We start from the raw sequence: 13,679 nt of genomic DNA on the forward strand, positions 1-13,679 counted from the left end.
GTGATATTTTTATTGTGGATTTTACCGGAAATATATAGTAGAGAATTGAAATATTTGATTGTAAACGTGTTATCACTGGCTAGAATTGTATTTGCAAAAACCTGGAAAAATGAGAAAATATCAACGCAGGAGGAAATTATTTAGAAAATAATGAAATGTTCAGAAATGTGTAAATTGACATTTGAAATTAGAAAACAAGAAGATAAACAATTTTATAAGATATGGGAATTATTTTATCAATGATTAGATTAAAAAACCATGGAAATGAAATATGTTAGAGAATTTTACAATACAAGGATAATGGAATTATACAGAATATAATACAAAGATGTATTATTACATCTGGGTGGACTTAGGATGATGTAATGAAATACCATAATATAAATTAACTCAGAATTTAGAATATCACGCATAAAATGGTATAATAATAGTTATGGCCAAATGAATGATTAACAATTATAATTATGTATACGTATATACATATATACTAGACTGATAATATGAGATTTGATATAAATTGTAAGTGAGGACTATGGAGAGGATGCACAAAAGTTTTGTGACCAACCAACACACTGTATGTAACTAGAAGATGTTTTATGTTTGTTTGTGTTTATTTGTTTAAAAATAAACATTTTCTTTAAAAAAAAGAATGCACTTTAAAAGGTTAATCTTTCTACTTGCTTTACCGTTCTATTTACTAATACCGTAAAAACTTAAGAACTGTTTTCCTAGATCAAATTAAGATCCTTTTTTCCAGAGTTCTAACAACAATGATTCTTGGAAGATCACAAAATAAATGGAATCAAATGCATTTATATGTGTTACTTAATCCCAAGTTCATTGCTTTATTGATAAATTCAACTACAAGCCAATATAATGAATTAAAGCCATACCTTATTATCAAATGGTCCATATTTAAGTGTTGCATTGAAAGAAACATCTGGCTCTAAATTGGTGATCAGGAGAGTAAGAGGTATTAAGCCAAGGGAGTACACAGCCAGATTCAAAATATGTGCTCGGAAACCATAGGCCATCCTATAAAGCAAAATTGTATTTAGTATGACTTTCATAATATAAATGATAGCATTTTTACTTCAGCGGGAAGAAATGTATACAAGGAGAGGCTCTGAGAATAAAATCTAAACTGAAATATCTTTCTAACAATTATGTTTATATTTATTATATTTGCAATTGCTATAGTTACTAAGGGATATCATAATTCTCATGTGTTCTTTCCATAAATCATAAATGTATTTATTTATTAAATTTGTAAGTCGCTCATTTCACTAACATAAATAAAATAAAATAAAACCTGATTTAAGAGGTCAGATTTCGAAGAACCTGAATTAGCACAAAATGTGAAAGAAAATATTTTTTTTCAAATGGCTACCTACCATTTCATAAGTAAATATTCTGTACAAATAGGATGACTAAGCAGTTCAACACGATTGTGACGTACCATAGCCTGGGGTAAGATATGAAAAAATACAGATGTCATCATTACTATATTTTTCAGTGTATAAGAAACACTGGAGTATAAGATGCACCTTAGTTTTTGGGAAGGAAAATAGGGGGAGGGGGAATTCTGCCTACTAGGTATTCATCTGGCTATTCCTTAGCCTGGTCAGCTTCAGCATATTAGTTTGCTCACTGGTTTTGAGGTTGGGGATGGTGGGGCATAAGCTTCAGCACATTAGTTTGCTCGCTGGTTTTGAGGTTGGGGATGGTGGGGCATAAGCTTCAGCACATTAGTTTGCTCGCTGGTTTTGAGTTTGCGGATGATGGTGGCTGTGCTACTAAAGCACAGCTGATTGTTGGAGGGAGCAGCAATTAGAAAAGCAGGCAAAGCACAGAAGATCACTTAGCTCGTGTTTGGGCTGAAAAACAGCTTCAAAAGCACAGCTGATCCTCCGAGGTAGCTCCAGTGACTAAAGCAGGCAAAACAGGGAAGGGGTAAGCAAAGGCAGCAGCTGTTCCGGGTAGCCATTTTGGGCATGCGTCGAACATTTGGAGGCTGAAAACGCAATGCAGGGAGCCCAAAAACACAAGCCAAGCCTGGCAATCTCTACAGCCAGGAAGAGAAAGCACGGAGGCTGAAGGGTAGGGGCCGGAGGATGGGCGAGGCTGGATTCGAAGTATAAGATACACCCAAATTTTCAGCCTCTTTTAGGAGGGAAAAAAGTGTGTTTTACACTCCGAAACATATAGTATTTATATTAAGCAATAATATGACTTGGGGTAATTATTAATTGTGGAACAATTTATAATATTCTTAAAATATGTACTTATGCATGTATTGGCACAAAGATGAAAGCTATTCTACATCAGCAAATAGATGTATTGTAAAGGCATGCATTATGCCACCAGTTAAATATGATTTTAACAATTTTAGATTATCAAAATGGATAACTTGAAAATATGTGATTATTCGGGGTGAAAGAAAAAGAGAATCTCAAGTCAGTTCCAATGAACTGCAAATTTGATATTACAGTGGATCCTTACAGAATATTTCAAATGGTCCTAGATTACAGTTTCAGTCTCTATAGCAGAAGTCTTCAACCCCTGAACCACTTCTAGGCCGCAACCTGTTTGGAACTGGGCCACACAAGCAGCTGATGAGCACATGAGCATGGGTGAAACTCCCATCAATCAAGTATTGGCCAACGTATGTTTACACGTGAAGCTCCCTTACCCCTCCATTCACTTGGAACTATCACCTTCCTCCCTGCCAGATAGGTTGACCTCTGCTCTACAGTATTAGATATGATTTCACATAAGCATAACTTACATTTAAAGCAAGAAGTGGCTCATAAAGTAGTCCCTCATTCTCTTTAAATTTCTTCTTAAGTTTCAGCGGACACTGAAGATATCTGAAGTTATATTCAATCTATGCAAATATGAACCAACACAGCTTAATTTTGGAACAAATCTGTAATATATCATATTTTTAAAAGATTTAGCTTAAATGTCTTCCAAAATCTCAGAAAAAAAATAGTGATAATCATGATTGCCAATTATTATGGTTTGCAAGCTTACTTACTTACTATGCCCCGATAATGTCAATAAATATATTCAGGGTTCAGGCATATACACAGATAGGCACACCTGCACCTGCACACACAAACTTTGATATTATAATTTCAATTCAGGGAAATTAAGGAATTTAAGTTATTTGGATGTTTTTATAAAATTTTGATGTGATATTTGCTATTGACAATATTTATTCCATTTTGGATTTTAGTGCTAAACTTACATTTTGGCGACAATTATATGTCATTTTAAATCATGATCATATAACAATTCTGTAAGCTATTCTTCAAAATTATACAAATTAATTTTAATTAAATCAACATTAGTTAATTAAATATAATTGCTTCTTAAACTTATTTTTATACTGTATACACACACATGCATATATACATACACATATACACATACATAATATGATAATTTATCTCTCTGCTTCTTTGTGTTCAATACAAAAGAAGAACAGTAAAGAGCATGGAAGTATGCTTGTTTCTGTGGATTTAATTTATAATAAGCTATAGTTTAATGTAATATGCAAATTCAACTGTTTTTTCCCCAGTGAATTCCGATTAAATAGTAGTTGAAACACATTATGTAACTTAATATATAACAGCTGACCATATGTTTCTTGCATAAAAATTATAGAACCATTAGTACATCAAAATGCTTTATTAATTCTAAAACTTCTTAACAGATAAAACTGCTTTGGATTTTACTTACACTGAAGTCTTTAGATCCTTTTTCATCAGGTGATTCAATAATGCAATTGTCTAAAACCAACTAAGAAAAAATAGAGAAACATTTCTATGTTTTTTTTTAAAATTACTAAAGTTATTTATCATTCAGAATGAAACATTCATTCTGAATGATGAAAATGATCTAAACTGAAGCGGTTTTGAATTGTTTGTATTCAAAAGCACATTAAGGATTTGTTTTAGGTTCAAAGACATATTTAGGATTTCAAAGTTTAATCATGACATGAAGGGCAGCCTTAATCTTTCCCTACTGTTTCTATTGCCTCCAGAATTTAAACTTCCATTAACACTTAGGATAGCTTTTCCATGGCCAATAGCACAATGATGGAGGCAAGTCTTAATACACACACTCATCAATGTTTCAAATTTAGTTTGATCCTAGTTCCAGAAAATGTTGATTTTGAAATTTCTTATTCATGTCAATCTACCTAACAGTATGAATTCAGTTATTGTATCCTAGAATGATGAAAATAAAATAGCCTGACAAATGGATTTGTTAAAAATGGGCATTCATTCTTCTCTGCCAAGAGAATTATCTGGTGTTTTGGAATCATTCTTCTTTATTTTACTATCAGAAGATTTAGACTTGTATATGTAAAATTAGTTATTTTTGTAGTGATGTTAAAAACATACTACCAAACGTAGTCACTGATAGAAACAATAACATAAAAAGAAAACAGGCCATATTAAAGCAAGAAAACATGGCATATGGAATATCTACGGGTTGGATCAAAATAAACATGAAGAGAGATATACTTAAATATACTCTAATTTCACACAATCCTCTCAGTCTTTTGCAACTTTATGCCTCTTTGGAATTGTAGTTCCAGACTCCCCAAACTAGATTGTAGCTCCAGATTTCTCCAAACTGGGGAGTATGATGGGGTCACAAATTGGAAAAATTAAAAACATCCTTTTTTGTAAATTCAAAGATGGTATATGTTCTGTAGGGAGAACGAGGCAGGCAGGAACTGAGGCAAGGCAGGTTGAAGCTAACACAACCTTTATTAACAGTTTAACAAGGCAAAATGTAAGGCAAACCTCAAACCGGAAAACAGCAGCATTTGACAGCTGACAGCTCTTTTTATACCAGAGCTGTCAGACGCTGAACCAATAGAATGGCTGCACTCTCCCGCCAGCTGGCTGCTCGCGTCGCAACCAATCAGGACCCGGCAATGATAGTCAATGGTGTCATAGCCTCGAGGACTTAACAGTATACAACTCAATATTTTTTAAAGAAAAACACCTAGGATTTCATCAGCAGAATTCCATGGTTTTTTTTTCATAACAATATGGAAGTAGCTTGACACTGCCTTAATTTTGGGGGGAGGTAACCTCCCAGTTCTGGCCTTCTTAAGTTACGTTACTTGCTAAATATAAGCTTACTTTTAAACATTCGGGAAGATATTCAACCATCTCTAGTATTGCACATTTGTTTATAGAATGGTGAGAAAAAGTTGTTATAGATTCTTCCCATCTGAAAAAGAAAATAAGTTGAAAAAGTTCAGAATGGGTATTTGTATTGATTAGAGAAAAAATACATTGCTGTATCTTCGATAAGGATAAAATATCCTTTGAGGCAAGCTAGTTCCATTCAGGGTGATTCCATGCAGTTTTCTTAGCAACAGCATAGAAGTGGTTTGCCAATCTCTGCCATCCAGCTTCCAAAGCAGACAAGACCAGCCACATGCCACTACCTAATTAGAATATCCATGGTTTTAAAAGGATTACTACAAAAACGTTGATGTGCAGCTCAATTACGGACACTTTCATAATAAAGTAAAAATGAGTAGGCTAGGCAATATTTAATATGTTGTTTAATATCACGTTCTTACCAATTCTTGAAGTCAAGTGGTATGTCACAGCTTTATATAGTTATGGAAACATTACATACTATTGCTATTATATGTTATGTGGCGAAAATGTCTTAATATTGGCTTCCCACTGCTATATCTAGCACTTTGTGAGTATACTCTATATCCATGATGGCGAACGTATGGCACGCATGCCACAGGTGGCACTCAGAGCCATTTGTCACGGCACACGACATGTTGCCCTGTCAGCTGACCAGCTGACTTCGGCCTTCTTTTGAGGCCGTTTTTCACCCTCCGGACGCTTCCCTGAAGCTTCAAGAGCACGAAAAACTGGCCCTATGGGCAAACTGGAAGTTCAGGAACAGACTTCCAGTGTGCTCGTAGGACTGTTTTTCACTCTCCGGAGCCTCCTGAAGGCACCTGAAGGCTCCGGAGGTTGAAAAGTGTCCCTATGGGCAAATTGGAAGTCACTTCCGGTTTGCTCATAGGGCAGTTTTTTGCTGTCCGGAGCCTTCAGGGAAGCATCCTGAAGGCTCTGGAGGGTGAAAAACAGACCTATGGGGAACCTGGAAGTCTGCAAATGGTTATTTATTATTTGTCCGCAGGGCCAATTTTCGATCTCCAGAGCCTTCAGGGGCCTTCAGGAGGCTCCCCTGAAGGCTCCAGAGGGGAAAAACGGCCCTAAGAGCAAACTGGAAGTGACTTCCGGTTTGTCCAAAGGTCCATTTTTCACTTTCCGGAGGCTTCAGGAAGCCTCCTGAAGGCTCCGGAGGTTAAAAATTTCTCGCTATTGACAAACCGGAAGTCACCATTTCCAAACTTCTGGATTCCTCGTTTTTCACCCTCCGGAGACTTCACGGAAGCTCCTGTGCCCTCCGAGGGCATCTAGGGAGAGGGGAGGCTGTTTTTGCCCTCCCCAGGATCCTAGAAAGCCTCTGGAGCCTGGGAAGGGCAAAGAAATCACGGCAAAAGCAGAGGAGTCACGCGCATAGCATTATGGGTGTGGCACATCGACACACAACCCTCCTGTGCTCCCCCCGCTTTTGGCATTGCTGCTCTATATTATAAATGTAACAGGAAGAGTTAAAAAAAATTCTATACAGGTATATTAAGCTGGCTCAAAAAGGGAAGTTAAGACTCTCAGTTGCTTGTCTGAACCAGAGGTGATGTGCATTCTTTAAATTGATTTGTATACCAATGGGACTATACTGAAATATAGCACAAAACACATTTTCTTATAAAATGAAAAATGCTTATTAAATTTATGCTATACTAGACTAACATTAAACCATAACACACATTGTAGGATTTTGAATTCTACAAACATTTCTATTGAGATGATAATAATGCCTTCTAAGATTCCTCTCTTATCTTAGGGGAGAAGGGGTGAATGTGGTAGGGAGGGCATACGATAGGCCTTTTCAGGAGGGACAAGCCTTCTGTGGAAGAGCTTGTTCCCTTGCATGGCCTTCTACAACTGGAAAAGTTGCTTTTCTAGGTGACCATCCCAAATTGATTTGCATCAGCAGCACTAATACAGTTTAATTTTTATTATAATTTCCGATGTTAATATAATTTTTGTAATTATGGTTTTATTAGTTTGATTACTTATAATCACACCAAGAATGTGAGGATCAATTTTATAAACAAATAATTCATTTCAATTGTCTCTTTTGGAGACTAAATATTTTTCAATCATTTTTCATGGTTTCCAAGTCCACTACCATTTTAGTAGTTCTCATCTGAACTTATTTAATATCCTTTTCAATTATGGTGCCCAGAACGAGACTAAATACTGCAAGTGATATTCAGCTAGGACAGAGTGGAATGGAAAATGACTGTCCATGATCTGGACTCGATGTTTCAGATGATTTGATTAATGCACAGAAGGTATCATTTATCTTTTTAGTATTCACTGCAATGAATAGAGTTTAGAATTTATAAGAGATAAATATAAGATTCTGCACTGGGTCAGAAAAAATATATATAAAAAAGAAATATAATATCAGGACCTCTGACTTTCAATAGTAGATGTTCAGTAGTAAATAAAAGTTGTGGTTGGCCTTCTTAACCATCTTCTCATTTCATAATGGGAATTAGGTAGGACTGTATTTCAAAGAGTGGCTAATAATTTGTTAGGCAAATAAACCAATGATACAGGACTGGGAAGAGTGACCAGTACTTTAGAAGAGAGAGAAAACTCCTAAACTTGAGCCTAGGTGGCACAGTAGTTAGAGTGCAGTACTGCAGGCTACTTCAGCTGACTGCTAGCTGCAGTTCGGCAGTTCAAATCTCACTGGCTGAAGCTTGACTCAGCCTTCCATCCTTCCAAAGTGGGTAAAATGAGGGCAATATGCTGACTCTGTAAACTGCTTAGATAGGACTATAAAAGCACTATGAAGCGGTATATAAGTCTAAGTGCTATTGCTATTGTTAAACAGATTTAGGAAGGCTTACCTTTTATGTAAAATGACAGCATTTACAACATCTTTTCGGCCATTGTGTATGGCTTCATGAAGGAAAGAAGCTTCAGCTCTGTTCAGGAGAATTTTGGCATTGTCATCAAGAAGTAATTTCACTGCTTTTGCGTGGCCTTCTCTGGCAGCAAGATGAAGAGCTGTATTCTTTCCCCACATCCACCCCAAGAACAATTCATTAAAATAATGCCATTACTCTATGAAACAAACAGCACATGGACCTGAAACTGCTATAACATTTTTCTCTGGTACATCACTGTCTCTGCTTCTATCTTTTCCTCTGACAAATTTCAATCTGTAAATATCAAGAGGCAAAGATATCCATTCTTTCTACTGTTGGTCAGAGATTCATTTTGAAACCCATTTTTTTAAAATGAAACTCAGAATTATTGATATGATCTGTAGCTTCATTTCTGTGCATACTAAACAGCATTTACTTCTAAGAAATGAACAATTATTCCAACATTTGATGTATGATAAACAGAAAATTCACTGTTGTATTTTACAAAAAGTTAACTATATACTATCTAAGAAATGAACAATTATTCCAACATTTGATGTATGATAAACAGAAAATTCACTGTTGTGTTTTACAAAAAGTTAACTATATACCAAAAATATTACTAATATTTGGAAACTGATGTGAAATCTTATTCTTATGTATATTAATAAATGGACAAAAATCCAATTACATTGAAAGGGTGTTGACAAATGTTATAATTAATAACATTTGGTTGATATATATTTGAAGGGTAACCCAATATTCATTCCCAATAGATATTTCGTGCATATTTATATTTGTTGGAAATATAAATGGAAAAACAGGCACCAAGAATCTCACTGGCTAAATTGATGAAGGTTTTATCTTACCATATTTCCAAAAATGTAATTGAATATTTATCAATCCATGATGGTGCAGTGGTTAAAATGCAGTATTGCATGCTAACTCTGCCCACTGCCACCAGTTCTATCCTATCCAGCTCAAGATTGACTCAGCCTTCTATCTTTCCAAAATCAGTAAAATGAGGAAACAGATTGTTGGATGCAATGTGTTGACTTTTGTAAACTTCTCAGTAAGAGCCGTAAAGTACTATGGGGTGGTATATAAGTTTAAGTGCTATTGCTATATTTATGAGAAATTACAATTTAACTGAACACCAACCTCTGCACTCTTCACTTGAAAGTTATTATGTATCTTTATTAAAATATTTGCTAGATATATTTGGGGCATATTGAGACCGAGATTACATTTTGACCCTGAGTCTTCTAAATATTTAATTTTGTTCAACTGTATGAAAAACTCCATTTTAAAAATGTTTGTTAAGACATTCCAGAATTACAGTGGTTTATAAAGTATTATTTTAAGGACTTTCAACAGCGACCATATGTAGTATTTTATTTACCTGATATACAAAAATGGCAAAATAAGCCTACAATACTTTGGATCAGATGCCTCAAATAATGTACCATATTCAAAAAGAGGAAAGTTGATTTTGCTCTGTTAGTAAAGTAAAAAAAAATTGAGGCTATATTAACTCATATGGTTTGGTCCTGTCCTTTTGGGAACAATATAGTAACCTATATACTGTAAGTATGTTTTTGGGTAAATACTTTCAAGTTAAAGAAGTCAATGTTATTTTGAATTCTACTTCAAAATCCTGGAATCTGACTATTTTACAGGAATATTGGTTATATTGCACTATGGAAATAGCTAAGAAAATAATATTGTAGAGATTGTAAAAGTACTATTAGCTTTGATATTAATGATTTAATTTAATAAATATACAACATCTCAATTTTGGAAAGGCTACTTTTTCTGATATAAGTGATTTAGAGCAATTTAGTATATTAATTTTTCCAAGACACATTATATGAACACCTAGCTACCTCTCTAGAAAAGGCTCTAATAGAAATAAGTGGAAATAGTGACATAGCCATTCTTGCCAAAAGAATGACAAGCAACTACAATGCTTTGTGCTCAGTTATCCAGAATAAAGGCAAGTGATAGAAAGCACTCCTGATTTATTAATGGCTACATGCAACCTTTGAAGTATGATATAATAACAATTGAAACACATTCTTTGAGTTCCAATATTATGTAAGTGCCCACTGAACTGCATAATACTTAAAATGAAAGTATGTTACCATTATAACTAAAACTTACAGAGAGACCTACCCCTTCGTCATTTACTTTATCGGTGGCTTTCATATTGGTATTCAAAATAATCTGCATTGTGCGAGTATATCCACCAAAAGCGGCATGATGCAAAGCTGTCCAGCCTTTATAATCACTTATGAAAGAAACAGAATAAAATATTCTCACTTTGTTATATAACAATTGAATGTAAGTCCATGTGTATTTGTGTGTGTGGGACCTATATTATATATAAGAAGTGACAAGTAATAATGGTGTTTGACCCTTAATACCAACAGTAATCTATTTTTAAGAACTGCTAAGGGACAGATGACTTTTAACTATTTTCCCCCAAGTTTTTTATTTTTTATTTATTTTTATAAATCAATGCGTGAACAGTGTGGCACTTGGGGGTCAAACATTCTAATACAAATAAAACCAATAAAGTTAATCATAATTATTACATACAATCAATGTATGTATTTCTAATAATACACAATTTATCATTGTTCAGTTGTTCCACATTTTCTCTTATTATTAATTGCATTTTATTATATCAAAATGTATACACTAATATTCCCCATCTCTTATTTCTATCATTTATTCTAGCTTTTTAAACTGTGTTTTGATACATAAAACCACATCAAAAGAGGATGTACTTTCTGTTTCAAATGACTATATTTCTCAAATGATTTGTTCCTTAATAATTCAGATTGTTATAAACATATGTATATAAAATATGTGTAGTTGGGGGCCAGAATGTATGGATGTATGTATGTCAACCTTACTTAAGGGTAAAGGCCAGGAAGTCAAGCCCACAGAAAGACTGGACTTATAGTTTATCGAGATAAGCTATAATAACAGAATCTTGCAATTTACCTACCAAAGAAAGAGGGCGCCTTTCTTTAGGAGAAACTGGACTACCTTCTCATGTCCATTTTGAGAAGCCAGATGTAAAGGTGTCATTCCTTTTTTGTCTCCTTCATTCAAGAGTCTGGTATCTTCCATAGCCTCCAGAAGTCTAAAACAGGTGTTGATTCGTCCATAGCTGTATGAAAGATATTTGGCCCGTTAATAAGGATAAAGTCTGGAATAGAAAATGGTCAATGAGGAAAGATTTTCAGTCTTACCTAGCTGCAAAATGTAAGGGAGATTTCTTGTCTCTGCTTTTAGAGTATACAGAAACATTCATTTCAAGAAGGATATTCACAGAAAGGGGTACACCTTGTTTGCATGCATAATGTAAAGGAGTGCATCCTTCCTGATCCTCCTCAGTTATAAGATCTTTAATATGTTTCATCTGTCAGATATAAAAGTGGTACCTTTTAATAGAATTCTAGAGGAGATGGAAAGTTATTTTGAACTTACATCCTAACTGATATGTTACTAAAGATCACAAAATAATGTTCCAGAGTACAATAGGCTGATGTTGTCTTTATAAAAAGTTTTCAATTCTTTAGTCTGTTATAACTCCAAGTTCACTTTTAGAATGAATGAATATAATTTAATGCTTTAATACTCCAACAGAATGATTTGCCATAAGGAATTTTGATATTGTTTGCTGCCTTGAATTCGGAATATACCTTCCTATTAAACTTTGAAACTTTCGTGGTATAGCTCAAGGGAACACTTTGATTTCTCCACTGAGTGGTGTTCAAAAGTAATATTAAGTTGAAAAAAATAGATTAGAACAAAAAGCTAAAAACCACAAACATGTTTGCGAATGACCTATAATTTTTATATATAATCTGCAATACCAGCAGTAAAGTTTCATCCTATGTATTATTTATTTATTTGTATCCCGCATATTATTTCTACAAATAACTCAGGGCTGCAGACTTATCAAACACACTTTCAAATTCATTCTTAGATATACATTCTTATAATTGTTATTTAACATATGTTAATTCATATCCTTTTTCCGCCTGTATTTTGATATTTTCTCATTTCCCCTCCCCCTATATTAATCATGTGTCATCTGAGATACTTATTTCATGTATTGTTCCCTTTTTCTTTCTATTTATTTTTTCAAGCCACTCATAAAATCGCCCCCGTGTTCTGTAGTACACTGATTCCTCCTTGTCCTTTATTCTCAATGTCAACCTATTCATTTCTGCACAGTCTAATATCTTCTTTATTACTTCCCTCTCCGATGGGATTTTGTCTGCTTTCCAATTTTGTTCAAATACAATTCTAGGTGCTGTTATTATTTGTACAATCAAATATGATTCTTCTTTACTGTATTTCTCTGGTAGAATACCCAATAGAAATATCTCTGGCTTAAACTCTACAGGTTTATGTATCATTTTCTCTAACCATGTTTGTATTTTAACCCAATAGCTTTTTGCATCCCTACACATCCACCACATGTGATAATACATTCCTGGCAATTGGTGACATTTCCAACATTTAGCTGATTTATCCTTAAACATTTTTGCTAATCTTTCAGGTGTCATGTGCCATCTATAAAACATTTTATATAAATTCTCTTTATATGCTGTCGCCATTGTCATATTATAATTCTATCCTGGTACCTTAATCATTAGACCAGACTGGGTTTACATAGATATGTTAAATGCCATGAAGAAAATAAAAATACTGATAGTCCTCGATTTATGACCACAATTGAGCCCAGAATTTATGTTGCTGAGTGAGAAATTTGTTAAGTGAGCTTTGCCCCATTTTGCGACTTTTCTCACCACATTTGTTAAGTGAATCACTGCAATTGTTAAATTAGGAACATGGTTATTAAGTGACTGTGCTTGTCAGAAAGCTGCAAAAGATGATTACATGACCCCAAGACGCTGCAACAGTCATAAAAATGAACCAATTGTCAAGCATCCAAATATAAATCACGTGCTCATGGGAATGCTACAAGGATCATAAGTGTGAAAATGGTCATAAGTCACTTTTTTTCAGGGCTGTTGTAACTTCGGTCACTAATTGAACTGCTGTAAATCGAGGACTACCTGTATTCGTTCTTAAAATATTATTAGACAATTGATTATTAATAGTTCCACAGATTTACTTTACCTTCAAATAGTGTTCATTCAGATGCTGCAACCCTCCAGGTTGTAGGACAGTTAAATGTAAAAAATTACGACCAAGGAGATCTTTTAATTCTACATTTGCTCCTAATTTGAAAAACAGATTTCGATTTCAAAACTACTGACCAACAATTTTAATTAACATTGATCTTGCTCATAAAGTGTGTTTTGTTCATTTTTGTACCTTTTGAAAGTAACAGATTCACAATTTTCCATGATGCACAAGAAGTGGCAAGTAGTAATGGTGTTCGACCCTCAACGTCAACACTATTAATATTTGCTCCCTGTAATGAAAAGTCCATCAAAAGTACAAAAGTAATAGATAGATATTAATGGAATTAGACTGTATGTATCAGTGGTGGGTTTCAAAATGTTTTAGAACCTCTTCTGTAGGTGTGGCCTGCTTTGTGGGAGTGGCTTGATGG

The 13,679-nt window shown here is 34.3% G+C and overlaps 1 protein-coding gene across 1 annotated transcript in view; it reads right to left on the bottom strand.

The window, feature by feature from the left end:
* TRPA1 (transient receptor potential cation channel subfamily A member 1) overlaps positions 1 to 13,679 on the bottom strand; it is a gene marked incomplete at both ends in the record, with an annotated part of 51,249 nt that overhangs the window by 19,116 nt on the left and 18,454 nt on the right. Inside the window, 11 exons of the mRNA XM_081950550.1 lie at positions 894 to 1,035; positions 1,395 to 1,465; positions 2,789 to 2,887; positions 3,748 to 3,807; positions 5,169 to 5,259; positions 8,054 to 8,220; positions 10,250 to 10,364; positions 11,091 to 11,255; positions 11,338 to 11,507; positions 13,241 to 13,341; positions 13,439 to 13,538. Of these exons, the coding sequence (XP_081806676.1) occupies positions 894 to 1,035; positions 1,395 to 1,465; positions 2,789 to 2,887; positions 3,748 to 3,807; positions 5,169 to 5,259; positions 8,054 to 8,220; positions 10,250 to 10,364; positions 11,091 to 11,255; positions 11,338 to 11,507; positions 13,241 to 13,341; positions 13,439 to 13,538 (1,281 nt within the window). The remainder of the gene's footprint in view (positions 1 to 893; positions 1,036 to 1,394; positions 1,466 to 2,788; positions 2,888 to 3,747; positions 3,808 to 5,168; positions 5,260 to 8,053; positions 8,221 to 10,249; positions 10,365 to 11,090; positions 11,256 to 11,337; positions 11,508 to 13,240; positions 13,342 to 13,438; positions 13,539 to 13,679) is intronic.

The sequence above is a fragment of the Natrix helvetica genome, assembly GCF_964273705.1.
Source record: "Natrix helvetica genome assembly, chromosome: 4".
NCBI lineage: Eukaryota > Metazoa > Chordata > Lepidosauria > Squamata > Natricidae > Natrix > Natrix helvetica.